Source organism: Neolamprologus brichardi, chromosome 4 (genome assembly GCF_056152115.1).
Source record: "Neolamprologus brichardi isolate AB-2024 chromosome 4, ASM5615211v1, whole genome shotgun sequence".
NCBI classification, from domain to species: domain Eukaryota; kingdom Metazoa; phylum Chordata; class Actinopteri; order Cichliformes; family Cichlidae; genus Neolamprologus; species Neolamprologus brichardi.
This window is the reverse complement of record NC_142107.1, coordinates 11107062-11123915: the sequence shown is the minus strand read 5'-3', so window position 1 is coordinate 11123915 and position 16854 is coordinate 11107062. Positions and strand designations below refer to the sequence as shown.

General features: G+C 39.3%; 3 protein-coding genes across 4 annotated transcripts; 2 read left to right on the top strand and 1 right to left on the bottom strand.

Moving 5' to 3' along the window:
* Window positions 1–227: 227 nt before the first annotated feature.
* On the top strand, window positions 228–4418 carry LOC102785302 (uncharacterized). Its single transcript, XM_006791459.3, has 6 exons — window positions 228–529; window positions 637–933; window positions 1027–1124; window positions 1226–1273; window positions 1488–1598; window positions 1728–4418. Exons 1-6 carry the CDS (start codon window positions 445–447, stop codon window positions 1779–1781), a joined length of 693 nt encoding a protein of 230 aa, XP_006791522.2. The 5' UTR covers window positions 228–444; the 3' UTR covers window positions 1782–4418.
* On the bottom strand, window positions 2082–9196 carry mfsd13al (major facilitator superfamily domain containing 13a-like). Of its 2 annotated transcripts, XM_087839790.1 has the most exons (8): window positions 8655–9196; window positions 7004–7318; window positions 6493–6921; window positions 5804–5958; window positions 5618–5701; window positions 4998–5141; window positions 3554–3709; window positions 2082–2122 (listed from the first exon to the last, which is right to left on the bottom strand). In XM_087839790.1, exons 1-7 carry the CDS (start codon window positions 8820–8822, stop codon window positions 3568–3570), a joined length of 1437 nt encoding a protein of 478 aa, XP_087695916.1. In that variant the 5' UTR covers window positions 8823–9196; the 3' UTR covers window positions 2082–2122; window positions 3554–3567. The 2 variants fall into 2 exon arrangements, with proteins under 2 accessions (XP_087695916.1, XP_006791521.2); XM_006791458.3 differs by having other exon boundaries at window positions 2088–3709.
* A 77-nt stretch (window positions 9197–9273) lies between these two features.
* cdr2a (cerebellar degeneration-related protein 2a) lies at window positions 9274–16809 on the top strand. The gene is made up of 7 exons (XM_006791460.3): window positions 9274–9710; window positions 11805–11917; window positions 13169–13317; window positions 13462–13638; window positions 14893–15207; window positions 15362–15638; window positions 15771–16809. The coding sequence occupies exons 1-7, from the start codon at window positions 9428–9430 to the stop codon at window positions 16044–16046; spliced, it is 1590 nt and encodes a 529-aa protein (XP_006791523.2). The 5' UTR covers window positions 9274–9427; the 3' UTR covers window positions 16047–16809.
* The last annotated feature ends 45 nt before the right edge of the window (window positions 16810–16854 follow it).

Here is a 16854-nt window from a genome sequence, read left to right as displayed (position 1 = left end):
TCACCACTTCTCTACACATTCTCAATAATTCAAACTATTGTTCTACCGTTCCTAGATTTCGCCATCACGTGTGCACAGCATGAGTTGACATTTGTGTCTACACGCAAAAATGTTGCCCATGTTGGGTAATAAGGGGTGACGGGGCTATTTGTGATTTCCCATCGCCAGTGACACCAAACCTTGCAATCCTTCATTTAAGAGCGTGAAATCAAGAGTTAAATGTACGTACACTTTAAACAGTAAATACTAGTAGTACAGTAGTTCATAATATCATGTTACCATAAACAGATAAACACGCTTTGAATATATACAAATCCATTAATTGCACTGTAGAGCTGCACAATACAGGAAAATAAGAAGGAACTAGAAGACTTGAGGAAGTCCAGTCTACCACTTCCCATGTTGTCAGCCATTTAAAAAAAAAAACGGCTGATACCAGGAATCATGAGATCATTCAGTGTCTTTCAAGCCGCAGACATGGATCGGTTGTTTTGGCATTCTCTCCTGCTCGCCCACCTGTTGGTCACAGGTAAGATCATTTTCATATCTTTGCCGTCTGTAAATAATTCCTCTAGGAAATATATGTAAAAGGCTGGGTGTGATTCATATGGATTCTCTTTTGCCTGTTTATTGCAGCTGGCGAGGATACATGTCATGTCCACATATCACAGTCAAACAACGTAATCTGGAAGAAAATAGGGGAAGAAGTTGTTTTCAATTGTACAGTTATTTCCAAGTGTTCAGTAAAATTTTACTGGTTCAAAGAGAATGTCCCTCTACGACTTCATATGATTAAAAAGTACCAAGGAGAAGTGTCTTTTCAAATTAATTCACTTAAAGCGAGTGACAGTGGGATGTACTTCTGTGCCGCAGCAACTCAGAATGGGTGCTGCACACCGTTTGTAGGGGAGGGAGCAACTCTTGTAGTGAGAGGTAAGGACTATTTAGAGAGAAAACTCATTTTACAGTCATTAAAATGAAGATGACGCCTTCACTTTCTTTTTTTTTTCTTTCTTTTTTTTTTAGAAAATGCTAAAATAGTGATGGGAAAAATCGTGTTGGTATCATTTGTCCTCTTGGCTGTCTACAGCTTGGCTATAGTGATGCTCATCATTCTAAAGAAGGTGAATCACAGACACATTTATTTTAATGTGATCTATTGTGCAAGCCGGACTGAAAGTCAGTTTGTGCTGACGTGAAATTAACCTTTCCCTTTCTGTTCTAGTATGGCTGCAATATGAACATCTGCAGAAAGACATCCAAAAACGACAAGGTCTCTCTCTTCTGTTTTAACTTATGTTTGATGAATCCATTGTTTTCTAAATAGGGAAAAGCCCACAGATGCGCAAAAAAAAAAAAAAAAAAAAAAAGAGGAACAGGAACGAACTAAACCCTCTGTAAATACCAAGGCAGAAAAAAAAACCCTAACTCCACCCTCCAAAAAAAAGGGCTTTATAATAAATTTTTACTCATCTTTTCCCTTATAGAAAAACGCAAATAAAAAAGTACAGTTCCAGGACGTGCTGAAAGAAATGCACAAGAAGAGAAACATGGAGAAAAACAATCAAACAGCAAGCAGAAGCTCTTCTGAAGTTGAGGTAAATGTTGTTGTTGCAGCATGTTGAGGTTAGATTTAGTCAAACAGACAGATTGTGTAACTTCTGCCGCAGGATGTCTGTAGAAAGTTCAATTGAACTGTTTTTGACCAAGTTTTAATATCGTTTCAGGCCTCGAGCAACGACCTGCAGCATTCTTCTGATGACATCTATCAAAATGTCTAAGCTTCATCCAAGGAATTGATGAATTCAGACCTCCATCATCTTGACGGAAAGGAAATTGTAAAGCCATTAAACACCAGCTGGATGATGCTGTTGAGTCTGAGGAAACAAGCAAGTCTGCAAAGGATATAAGTCATTTGTGCTTCTTATCTTTTCTCATGAAATGAGACATAAAAACTACAAAACCAGCGTGGACCAGGCGACTATTTCCTCTCTAAACGTTAAGGCTCTTACACAACCCGCCTCTCACAAAGCATTCGAAGTTGTGTTGGTCTCCACCGTGCTTCCACAGCTTCCTTGTTGCTCATAACAACTTTTTCCAAGGATTTTATTTTCAGGGCTTTCTGCAACACAAAAGGGGGATAATTAGACGATCCACATTAGAGGAATTACATCTGAATTTCACTTCTACAAAAAGCAAAATGTTACACCTTTTATTGCACGAATCATTAATCACGACGATTACTGGCAGTGAACTGACATGAAATGATAAAGCCATTTCTCATTAAAGAAGTCATGGCACTTTTTTGATAGCGCTTAATGTTTGTTACATTATTGACCAAGAATTTCTTTAAAATATTCTTAAAATCTAATCAAAAACATAAATGTACCACGGATAGATTTTTTTTTACCATTTTTAATTAGAAACAACACATTTATAGAATCTGATACCAAAACATAGAACAAAATACAGCACATGTCTGTATGTCAAATACAGCTTATGTTATCATAGGAAAAGAGAGGGCGTTGTTTCTCTTTAGAGAAATCACAGTAAACTTATTAGAAATTCACATTAAGGCAATGTTTAGCATTCTTAGCCAGCTGTGAAGCATATCCCATCCCCTAAATCTCAATACATTTTACATTATAATGTCCATTCATACACTGGATTATAATCCTTAGATTAGTTTTCACCATTTACAGCCTTCATTCAAAGACTGCATAAACGACTCACGGACCGGTACCGGTCCGAGGCCCGGGGGTTGGGTAACCGCTGATATAGATGATATATAAAAGCATCATAAACAGACAAAAAAATTAAACAAAATATTTTTTGTGCACAAAATGATCAAAAAACCAAAGTTGACACTTAAATGATAGTCTTCAAGAAATAACCACACGACCAGTTTTTTGTTCCAGAGATGTGAAGCTGTTAACTAAATACTTCTCTTCAAGTAGATGCTTGAGTTTGTGTTTCAGTTGACTCTTTGAGGATCCAGAATGTCTCGACTATTTGTTCTCATTGCTAAAGCAGCGATCTAACATCCAACTTCAATGTTTGCATGAGTAAAGTTCCTTTACTTAAGTTCATTGTTTACTCAGAACCTTTTGGCCTTCCGAACATCCACCTTATAATGTAGGATGCTGATAAGTGTAGCTGAACAGTTGGTGGGATTTTGTCATAAAAATATATCTCACACACTAATTATAAACTAACAAACTATTATAATGCTGAATTTGTGCCCCGCCCAACCCAACAATCAGTAAATGTTTAAAAATGGGAAGTAAAATACCACTTTTAAATCAAAGTAAGTGGGATAAAATCTAGATATATTTGCACCCAGATGAAAATTGCCATTTAAAACATTTACTTCTTTCCACTTCAAATATTTAAAGCCCCTTGATTTGTTTGATTTTAAGGTACTTTATGATTTACAGTTGTTCCCTGTTAAAATTTCAATATATTCACTCATTTAAATATACAAAAATACTAATTTTAAACGACTCATTTACAGATCCCAACTACAGGCAATTAAGCCAGGTTCTTTGAATACCGAGAATACTGATGTTAGCCATCAATACACTTTGTGTCAACTGTGTGACTGTTGCGAATGGAAAACGGCCTCCAAGCCAGGACTTGCAGAGCAGCGACACACATGGGCACCAAGCAAACCAAGTAGAACATGGCTCTGTGGAGGCTCTCCAAGGCACTAAAAACAAGGACAAACAAAGTGTTGGTGTAGTTACATTCATTTACAGCTGAATCATCCTGACTGTCACAATGCTAATTACGGAAACTGCAAAAGCATGCCTGTGCATGTTTACTGTGACTCGTTTTTAATGTCACTATGAAAAACAAGATTATAAATGGTGTAAAGAGGAATCAGTGGACGTACAAAACCAAATAGATTTGAGATATTTCAAGAGTCAGTTTATGTGCAAGGAATCGCTGTGAGCCAAAAGCACTCTTCAGACTCCTCTAAACAGTTTATGACAAGGTCTTGGCTCTGAACGATGTCAATGAGAAACACTATCCCTAATATGGCCAATCGTGCTCATGGCTATGAGCACAATTTAACCACCCACTGGTTAAATGTTATGTTTACGACGGTTGCCACTTAGAAGAAAGGTGGTCTAAAGGGACTCTTATTTTTATTTCCACGCAGTGGATCAAGTGAGGGCCTGTGATAAGATATATAACAATTAATTGAAACTGTGACACATACAAAGCAACTGTAGGAGAGCCCAAGAAAAAAAAAAACATTGTAGATGGAAAACAAATGTTTCAGTGGTTCAGATTTCAGAAAATTATATAAACAGTGACCTTAGAAATAAAAAGGCCAAATCAGAGATGCTGTCTCTTGAAACTGGTGTTTATTCAGTTGACTATAAAGTTGATTTTCTGCATAATAAAACTAAATAGCAACCATAGAAAAAAAATGTTGTTCTCCTTCAAATTAAATGTGCCTCTGTCTAGATTATCTGAAATTATAAGGGATCACAGTGGTGGATTTTTGGTGGTTTATTTTTACTACTTTACAGTTTTAACTTTTTAGATTAGCTTCTTATTCTGCATTTGTTTGAAATCTAAAACACACTTTAAATCCATCAGTGTCATCACAGTTTATTGGTCAAAGTTAGATTGCTGTTACATGGTGCTATTGTTTTATACAGGATGGATTATCTACATTTCAATAGAAAAATACTATATTACTACATATTTATACTATAATGGGATAAACGGCCCCAGGCTTAAAGCTGAATAGTAACTGAACGCTTTGGAAAACGTACTACATTAAACATAGGTATCAGCAGCTGCAGCAAGGCCCTCTTATTTTTTCTTCAGGTTTTTAGTGTTTACTGTACAGCAAGTTATGACATAAAGTATTAACAGACAGACTTAGGACACATGTCATAGATTTGTGGGTATAATCTTAAAACCAGCTTCAAAAACATTTGCGTCCATTAAGTCAACAAGTAGCAAGAAACTCTCTGTACCTCGGATCTGAATCCTTTGTGACATCCTTCAGCTGTTCATACCCAAACTGGTTCAGGATACTTAAGACTATCATAGGAGCCAGAGACTGAGCTGGCTTTGTGAACAGTGCATTTGTTCCAAACACCATGGAAGAGAGAGGGGAACTACAGGAGGCGAGGAAGAGAAGAAAACGCATCATCACACATTAAATCATAAACTTGTTTCATTGAATGTTAGTACACAGATTTGTGAGTGCTTAAATGAAATAATGTTGCATATTTTCCTAGTTTATGTAGTAAAATCACGAGGTTTTAAAACAATGCTGTAGCAGCCAGAGTTAATGAGGTGGTTTATATTTGAATCTGAGGAATGACTGAATTAGTCATTTGTGCTGACGTTCATATTTATAGTCATGATAGTGACACAAGTCAAGGGGATGGCAGGGTTGGTCTGCAGGCCCACCAGTTTGGTCCATCTCTGAATAAATACTAATAATATTCCCATCAAACTCAGCTGTTCTTTGTTACATATAACTGACAGAAATAGTGCACAAGGTAAATGTCTCGCCTGATTAAAACTTTGGCTTTGTCGGTATGACATAAAGGACAGTGGTGTCCAAACTGTCGAATGTGTTTCTTACCTTCGCTTGTATTTCTGCAGGTCAGTGTCAATAATGTCAGCCAAAGGCAACCCAAAAAGACTGAAGGAGCCCTGAATTATAACTCTGTATAAAACATAGAAACCGAAAGGAAATAAAATCAATGCAGTATAGTAAAAAGAAATAAATTACATATCAAGACAAACAAGCCCAGCAGTAACTTCTTACATGTTAATGGTGAGGAAAAATGCCATGAAATAGTAGTGCTGAGGACCAATTGCTAGCATGACAGCTGCCATTCCAGCCTCCACATAGAAGATGAAGAGGATGATCCTGTAGTAGCCATGCCTATGCAGCAGACTCTGAGAGCTCAGCACTAAAAGCTAAAACGAGGACAGTCAGGAACAACACATTGGGTTAGGCAAAGCAGATGATTAAAAAGCTGCAAGTATTTTAAAACCCTTTTCTTTTCGGTGCTTTCAGGTGTTTATTTAGACCTCTGACATTTGAGCAAGGTGGAGAGTGGGCAGCCGAATAGCTCTATTTATGAACGAATATAAATAAATGGTTTTAAGTAGTTATTGCAAATATTTCTGCCCAAAATACTACAAAAACTGTCCATTTAACATTGTCTATATTCCCCATATTTCAACCTTGTTCCAAATTGAGAACTGAAAACTGGTACCGCCTGAGAACGGATTTCAAATTTTCCAAAGCATGAGAATCATATGTGTCGGAGTTTACCAATTCCTTTATCAGTGCAGTCAGCAGTAAATATCAACTGAAAATGATCTTTGTACCTCACTGTTCAGGACATGTGACTTTAATGGACTAAAGCAATCAGTGTGGTATTTTAAAGCATTTATTCTAATCTTTATGGGGAAAAAAACTAAAACACTAACACTGTGGGACGATACCTGTGGACAGATGAATCCTGCTCCATACATGATGCTCTTTGCCAATGATGGAAGCACATCTGAAGGAATCAGGTGCTCAGTAAATATCATGGTAAAATTATTAAAGAAGGCCAGCATGAACACCTGGAAGAAGTTCATTAGTACAAATAGCTGAAAGTCCCTGTTGGTCAGGATTTGCCATGTCAACGTTTTCAACGTGGAGAAGGAGCATGCCAATGGATCTAAAGTCTGATCAACAGACGCGAGAGCATCTGATTGAGATGATTTATTGTCAAAGCGACTCTCGCTGTGGAGGCCTGTGTAGAGCATGCAGCCACAGCTCAGGATAGCAATCAGCACAGCAAATGCCTGAAAGGCCAAGAAGTCTTCCATGTTGTTGGAAACCACACCACAGAAGAGGACACTGGATGAGCCAATGAGAGAAGCCACCTGGTAATAAATAAGAAGGGATATGAAAAGAATGACGTGCTTAGGTACATAGAGAGAATAGACATCAGGATGAAGGGCCTACCTGGTTGTACTTTATGAGTCTAAGTCTGTTCTGATGATGGCTGGAAATCTCTGCAAACAAGGCACATTGTGCCAACAGCACAAAAGTTAGCATGCCATCGAAAGCACACAGCGCTACTGTCAAGTGCAAACCACTCAACCAGTCGCCAGGGGCGTAGGAACGCCACGGGAACCAGGCTAAAAGAAAAGCTAGCGAGTAGAGGGGAGCGCCGTACAGGATGGAGAGACGTCGGTGAGAGCAGCAGGGTACCCTGGAGTTATCTTGCAGGTAACCAAAGAGAGGGTCATTAACTGCATTCCACACCATGTACACCACCTGTGGATAGGAAGCATGTAAAAGTATTAATAAAAAAAAATAACAAGGAAATCTGTCAGAATTTTTTTTTTAAAAAGTAAACTTTAAAATAAATAAATAACACAGGAACTTTGCTGCCATTTAATTGTTTATCCATTGGTTAATCACTTATGAACTTGTATTATGAATGACAATGTTGGAGGTTTTTATCATCAGGAAAAGCTGTAAAACTTATGAAAATAGAGTTAAGCCCAAAACCTATGCCGTCCCTTGGTCCATATCAAAGTCTTTACCGAGCTGACCCTTGTCTTTGTGACTCCTGCTAGTCCTCATTTTTCATTATTCCACCCATTTTGTGCAATATATCAGTACCACTGGGCGCAAAACTGCCTTACAGCATAATGCTACCACAACCATGTCCAAAGCTGATGGAACATTCTTAAGATTGAAAGTCTCAACTTTACTTCTCAAAAATTCCTTGCCACTGTGTCCAAATAACTCAATTTTTTTTGCCTTGTTTGACCAGGTTAGGATTAAGTCTTTTTTGGCTTGTCCATGTGAGCAGCTGCAGATTTCAGTCTAACTTGAAGATGCAGACTTTGGAGGAGGGGCTTTCTATCTCGGTTGACACACTCGCAGTCCATGGCGATGTAAAACTCACTTCACTCTGGACGGTGACGCTGGTGCTCCAGCAGTTTCCAGTTCACGGTAGCCTTCAGCTTTGGTGGTTTTCGAGTTTTTCCTGAACATCATAACCCATTTCCTATCATCTGAGAGTGACAGTTGGGGTGTTCTTCTAGACCTTTGCAAATTGCATTTGAATAACTTGTTTAAACTGATGATCTTGGAATTTGCATTTGTTTAGAAATGTTTCCAAGAGACTTTCCCATCCTGTGTAAATCAGCAGTTTTCCTGCTTAAATATTCACTGAGCTCTCTGGACTTTCCCATTGTTCTGTGTATTTGTTATTCCACTGAGTGCCATCAAGCAAATCCTTTTTATAGTGGTAGAGAGAAACTACAATTACTATTCAATCATAATCAGTAATCGTTAGGTTACTAAAATAAGTCATTCCTGGGCATGCATGTTAGACATCGACATCAACATCAACATCGGCTTATATTAGCCCTCTTGACTGCAACTGGCTGAGAATTTCACGGATACTGAAGTGATGTTATGAAGACAGAAATTCCATAGAAACCCATAGAAATTTTTATGGGTAATCTTTTCTTTTTGATGCTTTGAAGAATTCAGAAGCCAGTTGTTTTTTATTTCAAGCAACCGGCTCTTTAAATTGTACTCTACAACTGTGCAACTCACAGAGTATTGGTCAAGAAGGACAGGTCAACATACTCACTTGTGATTGGTGAAACGCTCCTTCGGATATCTTGTACCTATTCAGGAAGAGTTTCACATAGTAGAAGCTGAACATATTGTTTATCATGCTAGACCCCAGAGTGGTCATGGCATAAGCCAGCGCTGCAGGGTTCACCCCAAAGTTTATTAGGTGTCGGAAGACATTCATTGTTCCGCTCTGGAAACGCTCGAGACAGGTTTCACCTTCACGGCCACGAGAGCCTAACCAAGTTAAATGTGTCTCTAAACGAGCAAGGAGCGAGGAGGAGTTGTTGTCACCTGCAGCATCGGTTTTACAACGCTACTGCTGTTTAGCATTGCTAATGATACTGCTGTAAGAATAGCAAAATTCCACTGTGCAAAAAAAAAAAAAAAGAGTCTGGCAATGAGACGAATATTGTTCCTGTTCACTAATTCCCATGAATGTACACTTGTTAGGAAGTAACACTTGCTAAATATTTACCCAAGCATGGTAAAAAACAGAAAATCTACCCCAACGAAGCTGTTTTGACAGTCACCAACGGGCGGGACTTCAGGATAAGAAGCACGATCTGATTGGGCATAAAAAGTTCCTTCCTTGTATTTACTGCTTCGTAATTCGTCAATACAAATCTCCATCAGGCAACGTGGGACGTTACGACAGTGAAACTTGATTTTAAAATATTTAACTGTCATTCCTTATTGTAACTTTATTTAACTGTGCATAAGGATAAAAAAAAAAACCAAGTAAAATGTGTTCAGTGCGTTTCTTAATTAATCGATTAAATTTCGTATATGCTCTTTCTGCCTCCTGCCGGATTCTGGGGTGATTTGCCACGTTGCTGTAGACAACAGACTTTAAAGCCTCTCACACACCGGGGAGGATGTGAGTTACGTTTGACCACTCGAGGCGGTGGACTGCGGTCAGCTTCTAGCCGTCAAACTCAAGTGTGTGGGGCTCCTGTCGGGTGGAGTTTTGGGTCACCCCTCGGTTTGAAAATGCTAACCGACATGATTTTGGAGGAAGAATTTGAGAAGAATGGAGAGTCTTGGTACAACCAGCAAGAGCTCGAACATGGTAAGAGCCGCTCAGCCCTGAGGTCGCACCCTAACTCTGACTGACTGCGTCTGTGTCTGACTGAGTTCTGCAGGTTGTGTTACTCCAGTTTTATGTTTTATTTTAAATGAGTAAATTAATGAGCGTTGCTGCTACTGTCTGCCTATTGTAGCTATTGTTTTTAGTTAAGTTTCAGTTAGTCTCCAGAGTGAGTTTGCTTGTTAAAGTTGAGTTTTTATTTAGTTATGCTATTTTTATGCTAGGTTAAGTGTTAAAATAGTTGGTAGAGGTAATATTTAACACATCCAGAATAGGTATTAGTAATGTAAACACAACTCATTGTAAAACTGACTCACAGCCATGAGGATGTCTCAATAAACTTATGCATCAGGGCTCCTCATGCTTGTTGATCACTTCAAATTGACCAACACTAACATTAAAGGCATTTTATGTACATTTTATTTCTAGTTTTAGGTTTAGTTCAAAAATATACTTGAAATAATTTTACTATTAGCTTAAGTGTTTTTTTTATCACTAATGTTAGTTGTAAGAGCCTTAGGAAAAACAGTGACAAAAGCCCCTAAATAAGAGCTCACAGATTAAATTGAAGTTGAAGTCCTTGTGGCACAGACCCACAATAGTCATCCAATCCACATGAGGTCTCCTACACAGCCAGGATTTCCTGAGGCTGTCACCGGTCCCCCTGTGTTTATTGTTTTCAGACTAACATGACCCCTGTCTGTGCTTCTAAGCGAGCCACACAGATCCTCTAACCGATATCACTGTGAATAAGAAGGAGTAAGGAAGAAGAAGATGCGACATTGAACATAATTATGTGTGTGGTGTGGCAGATTTGTGAATGTGTTGTTTACAGTGTATTGTTATATGAATGCAACCAGAGTTAGGTTATAATTTAGTGATGTGAAATGGGCAGATAGTTGAAAATAGATGACTGACCAACCAATTAAAGTTTATTTGTATTTTATATCCTAAAATAAAGTAGATTTTCCTTTTGGGATGAGGAAAATCATGCTGCCCATCTTACAAGTATATTTTATCACATCCATCCATCTGTCCAGTCTCTTATGCTTGTTCAATTTCAGGGGTTGCACAGGGCAGAGGCACACCCTGGACAGGTCTCCAGTCTATCCCAGGTCTAAAAAAACAACAACTACTAACTGAGAATTGTTAATCATTTAGTATCATGATTGAATAGATGAACTTGTAGGAAAAAATTGCAGCCTTCACTGGCAACAGGCGGGCAGAATGACTTCCTGTAGCATTCCTCAGTGGGCATGGATAACAACAAAAATGCTTAGCATTTACACAAGGAGATTTAGGAAGAAATGTATGCCGCTTCATCTCCTCCACCAACTTTATGGACTTCAGAGTAGGATTTAAGATTATTAGGTAGTTCACTTGTTTATTTTATGTTTGTTCCACGCAAAATGCTACTTTATAATCCTGCTGGTGTACGCACTGTTGGTGCTGATTGCACACGCTTAACCTAGAAGATGTAGAAATAAAAGTATGTATGTAAAACGTGTGCAGTGAACACAAAAATGTGTCAAAAGTACATGAGCTTTGCACAAAAATGGAAAGTATAAATGTCCTTTGAGTAGCTACGTTTTAAATTTATACTTTGAGTACACTTCAGCCTCTGTGCTTTTTTTGCTTTTACGTAAGTAAAGAGGTTGCATCAGTACTTCAGCTTCTGCCAGACCCTTTTCAAACACAATTTCCTGTCCTTCTTCTTGAATGAAAAATGTGTTAATTTTGCCATGTCTGTTAGTGACATTTAAAGTTTATCTTGGCTTGGTTTAATTGCATTTTTATTCCCTGCACTTAGTAGTCCCACAAAAGACCAGCTTCACATGGCTGGCCAAGATCCAGTACTCATGAGAATTTAGTAGGGGAAAGGGGTCACAAGGCATGCCTTAGATTCCTCGGTGTGGGACAATGAGTTGTTGTTGTGAGTGGCACTGGCGTGAGGCTACGTTTACACACTTGCCTAATTCTTTCAGCTGTCTGTATTCAGGCACTGAGTCCATCCCGAAACTTGTGTTTGCGTGTTTTACTTGACTCTTTTTTTTCTTCTTTTTTTTTTTTGTACAGATCTTCATTTGGCAGCAGAGCTGGGGAAAACCCTCCTCGACAGAAACCATGACTTGGAGCAGGCCCTGCAGCAGATGTACTCCACCAACCAGGAGCAGCTGCAGGAAATCGAGGTGATAAATTTTAGGAAGGAACTAATCTGAGTTTTTGAGGCTCAATATGTGCTTCAGAATTTCGTCTGTCAGTGTATGCAGTTTCTGGTTGATTTTTAGGTGAATGAGTCCATGATTAGAGGACTCATTGAGAAAAGTCCATGCTGAGACATGTGAAAAGCTGTCCGAATGGAAAGTCATTGTGAAATTGGCACAGCTGAAAATAGGTTGGAGTAAAAGCTAATCCCACCCAGTCTGATCTAATAAGCCTTTGGCAAGGAGCAGAACATTTGTCTACCTAATTATTTGAAGACTTTCACTGGTTTTCCAGTAACAGAATACCACTGTTTTACTTGGACGCTGTTCCTGGTTTTGATTTTGTGTTAGAGTCAATAAAATTTTGTTTTTGTATTCTAAAAATAATAAACATCCAATAGCAGAGAGACTCATATTTTAGTTCTAAGACATAGCGCATGCGTAAACTGCTGATGATCTGAGTTGGAGGACAGCACTTAGAAGGTCAGCACACATAAGAGCCTTAATTTGTTTACGTCTTCGGTGGAAGGATTTATAGAGGTTGTTTTGGTAATCCCAATACATCTCTTTGACCCGCATTGTACTGGCTACCCGCCTTTCCAGTCTCAGAGGTGTGCTTTTGTTTCACGAAACTACAAAAGGTCTGAAGAAATGCTTGCCAAAGAAAACTGTCACGAGTCCAGTGTAGCGTTTTGAAAAGCCAAGCACTGATGCTGATGTCACCGGTTGACCTACTGATGAAGCTGGTCAGCAGACAAATACAGGTTACAGGCCTGTGTTGTCATTAACACTACAGTACTGAGAGCTCTGTGTCTGAAGTTCATTTGTGATCAGTTGTACCCATCCAGCTTTTAAAATAAAAGGTGGGGAAGCAAGAACCTCACACAGACCTCGAGAGATGCAGCTGACCCTTCAGTTGATCCATGTGCTGTTTAATAAAGCTCTATTATAAATTATCTCAGTGGAAAGGTGGCTGTCTAAAGGCCATTAATACAGAAGAGAAACAGGAAGAACTGAATGGGAAATCAGTGGCAACAGGTCTTAACTGTCTTAGTTTGCTGTATTACCCATTTTCCTAGAAGAATGTAAAGAAACTCATTGAGTGGTATGAGTAGGAACTTGGAACATTAAATTCTCCCTTGATTTTAAGTTGCGACATGGAAAATTTTAAGGAGTGGTGCTACTCCAACTTGAAATTATTATTATTGTTGTTTTTTTCCCTCTCTTCTATACCAGTACTTAACCAAGCAAGTGGAGCTGCTGCGTCAGATGAATGACCAGCATGCCAAAGTGTATGAGCAGCTAGACACGGCCGCCAGGGATCTGGAGCAAGGCAATCAGAGACTGGTGCAGGACAACCGCATGGCCCAACACAAGATCCAAAGGTCAGTCTACCAGTTATTTGTGAATTACCCTTTCAAATCGTGTTTTAAATAATTATCCACCCAGTCAGCTTCCAATAAAAAATATACCACAGTAACATGTTGTCGTTTTTTTTTTGTTTGTTTGTTTTTTTGGTTTTCCTTCAGTTTAACTGAGACTATCGAAGCGCTTCAGACCCTCATGGAGGACCTGCAGGCCCAAGTCGGGGAGCTAAAGACTGCAGAAACAGAGCGAAATAAGAGAGAGCTGGCAGAGCAGAGGCGCAGCCTTGGAGCACAGAGCGTGTCCTGTCTTAAAGAGCTGTATGACTTGCACCATGACAGGTACTATTTTCATCACCCACATTTAGCAACACAATGCTAATAGCTCATCTTTAGAGGAACTGTTTTCACAGAGGAAATGGTGTGGTAAACTGTACCTAGCATTGTGGATTAAAGACAGTGAGTTGTCTCTGTACTCTTGATCACTTTGATCAATGACAAATGAAACATGGCCTCAAATTATCTGGCAACACCAAAGAAAATATGATTCAGCGTCTTTCTTCCTTGACATGAAAGCAAAGAAGAAAAGGGAAGCTGAAAGTATCTCAACACTGAGAGCTGGGGTCCGTTTTCTCATGCTGTGGTACCTTCAGTACGCTGCTGTCTCATGTCACGTATGCTGACTTGACATCTTCAGGTCACCCAGAGAGCTTACTTTAGACATAATCCATGAGGGAGGGAAGCTAATCCTCCCCCATTGTCACTGTTTACTAATGTGGCTGCTGCATCTCACGTCACTTATTTGGTGTATTTTGTAGAACTGTCGCCTTTAAAAATCCTGAACAATGTGTCTAGAAATTTATTTAATGGTCTAGGTGTAGTGGACTTTAAATGTCATTGAAAAGAATTATGTAATATTAATGCATTAAAAATTACAATAAAGATTCTTCTCAGACTGCTTAGAGACCCAAGTAACCTCTGCCAAGAATACAGGGAAATTTACTCTCTGCTGCTAATAAAGCCTAAGTGCTCGAAATGTATGGTAGTAATTCAACTCAGAGCTTCTCTGAACTAGATTTTGAGGACACAGTCTTATTGAAAAAGTCAAAATGGTAACGGGAGTTCTGCAGATTCTTAGTCTTTGGGTATTAAATTTTGTTGAGAAATGTAAGGTCATAAAATGTCTTTGTTGTAAAAGGATGTTAAATTAAAAACCTTAGAAGCAAAAATGACTCCGATCTGTCTTAATGTTTAATTAAATTAATATGACAATATCTAGTTTGCATTATGAAGTTTTTTTTTAAAATTATTATTGTCTTTTAAATATTTTATAATTTCCTACACTATCAAAGTGGACCTTTTAAGAAGAATGAAAAATCACTTTCACCATGATAAACAGTTTCATTTCATTCTCACATTGTAAGAGAGTTTGTTAGTGTCTGAGTCCAACCATGTTAGATCCAGTTCAAAGAATATTTCAGTAACGCTGGCAGCACTTATCACTTCAGGATATCCTCAACAACTCACCTCAGTATCGCTTTTGTTGTTTGTTCTCTCAAAGTGATGCTCTAATAAGCTCTTTAATCACCGCCTAAGGTATGTAGCCAATGGCAGTCACCTTGTGGATGGACTCTGGTCACCTTATGGCTCGTTTCAAGACCGAAAAAAGCAACCAGACCCAGAGGAGGAGAACGCTGCTCTCCAGCGCTCCATCCAGACACTTCAAAGCCAGATAGCTACTGAGCGGAGCCGCAGGGAGGCTGCAGAGCGGGAGATGGAGTTGACAGCAAGGGAAAACAGCACCCTGGAACAGCGGCTGGTCCAGCTGTCGGGCTACCAGGTCAGACAAAAGGAGCTGGAGGCCGAAGTAGAACAGCTGCAGCTTCTGTGGCGCGCCGACTGCACCAAAAGGTTGATGATGATTTTATGTGTGGAGAAGATTCAAACTGTGAAATTATTTTAGCTCTATTTCTGATATTGCTGTTGACATTCAGCCGAAGTGTGTAATTTTATTATTTTATTTTTTTTAAATGCGCGTGTTCCCCTTCACTCTCACCCTTGTCAGGAAACCCGACGAGCTGCTGGTGCCTGACACTGTATTCTTTGCCTCGGAGGACAAGCCCTGCCCAGAGCAAAGCAAGCCAGAGGAGAAGACTGAAACTGTCGAGGAGCAGAGCAGATTCGGCCGACAGAGGTGCAACAGTGACAGCGTGTTGAAGGCAACAAACCCAGATGAAATTCTCCGTAGTCACGAGCAGCTATGTATACGTCGAGCTGAGGCTGTGAAAAAGAGGGGCATCTCTCTGCTCAATGAGGTGGATGCACAGTACAGCGCACTGCAGGTGGTGTATCTGTGGAACAGAGCATTCCTAAAAAATATCTTCTATGTCAGAATGTTTGATGTAAAAGTTAATTTTTTTTTGTTCTGTTTGAAAACTGAAGAAAGATTTCCCTAAAATATGTTTGTTTTCCAGGTGAAATACGATGAGCTGTTACAGCGATGCCAGCAAGCCTCAGACGAGCTCAGCCACAAAGCCGTCCAGACATCCAGCAGTCCCTTTGCCAGCGGCCTCTCCCGCCGACGCCTGTCCAGCTCTGCAGCTCTGTCTGATCTGTCCGTGCTTCTTGAAGACGGCCAGCAGCCGGAGTACAAGGCTCTCTTCAAGGAGATCTTCACCTGCATCCAAAAGACGAAAGAGGACCTCAGCGGAAACGAACAACCGGTCAGGGACAATGAATCCTCCAACTGAATGTTATTCATCTCAATATGACTTGCTCTCTGTTACACTGTTCAGAGGGTGCAGGTGCTGTAAATGCTTTCAGGCCCTCAAAGTCTTAGACATGCCTGTTGCGTCCTTATCAAAAGTTAAGTGGCAAACAGTAGCTAGATGTATTATATTTGTTGTGAGAAATATTTATAGTTGGATCAATGAACAAAAAGCACATTTTCACATGCAGACTGACTTTAAAATCCAAAAGTATTACGTCCGCCTGCAATAGTATTCAGGTTTTTGTTTTTTGTAATGGCTGCCCCGTGACCACTGGGCCCTTTGGTGTTTGGAAGAGAGAGGCACATGTAAGGGTGTTACACTGTGTTACAGTGTTTGATAAGATGGCGGTTGAGTCAGAGTTGTGTAAACTGAGAAGTTGGAATGTTGTAATATTGGACGTCTAAGGAGTTTAATTGTTAGTGTAAGTAGGTTTTTGTAAGTTGGCATTAGTTGGCTCACCAGTGGTAGTTCGGTGGCACACTAAGAGCGAAACGTAGAGTAAGTGGACACTGGAAAACGAGTGTGTTAACACCAGAAAGACACAGAAAGGCTCTGCACTTTTCATGACTGAGTTCAGTTTTATTTATTTAATAACAAAAGATTAGAGATGATTAAATGTTTATTTATTTTTTTGTTCCTTTATTTTTCTGAGAAAATTTAATCAAAGTGAAACTTAATGTACAATGCCGTGCTTCTTCTATGGTGGAAACACAAAATTAAACAAAGCATTAAAAAAAAAAAATCAATGTTGTCTTTTGTTTTTGTTTTTTTTCTCCCTTTGGACCAG

Bases quoted from the DNA above. Each gene is read 5' to 3' on its own strand.
- mfsd13al (XM_087839790.1), bottom strand. From the start codon at position 8,822: ATGAATGTCTTCCGACACCTAATAAACTTTGGGGTGAACCCTGCAGCG. The intron at 7,319-8,654 runs GTGAGTATGTTG...TCCTATCCACAG, and splicing joins GAGCGTTTCACCAATCACAA to GTGGTGTACATGGTGTGGAA. The intron at 5,702-5,803 runs GTAAGAAGTTAC...TGTTTTATACAG, and splicing joins TTTTTCCTCACCATTAACAT to AGTTATAATTCAGGGCTCCT.
- cdr2a (XM_006791460.3), top strand. From the start codon at position 9,428: ATGCTCTTTCTGCCTCCTGCCGGATTCTGGGGTGATTTGCCACGTTGC. The intron at 15,208-15,361 runs GTTGATGATGAT...CACCCTTGTCAG, and splicing joins CGCGCCGACTGCACCAAAAG to GAAACCCGACGAGCTGCTGG. The intron at 15,639-15,770 runs GTGGTGTATCTG...TTTGTTTTCCAG, and splicing joins CACAGTACAGCGCACTGCAG to GTGAAATACGATGAGCTGTT.
- LOC102785302 (XM_006791459.3), top strand. From the start codon at position 445: ATGAGATCATTCAGTGTCTTTCAAGCCGCAGACATGGATCGGTTGTTT. The intron at 530-636 runs GTAAGATCATTT...TGTTTATTGCAG, and splicing joins CGCCCACCTGTTGGTCACAG to CTGGCGAGGATACATGTCAT. The intron at 934-1,026 runs GTAAGGACTATT...TTTTTTTTTTAG, and splicing joins AGCAACTCTTGTAGTGAGAG to AAAATGCTAAAATAGTGATG.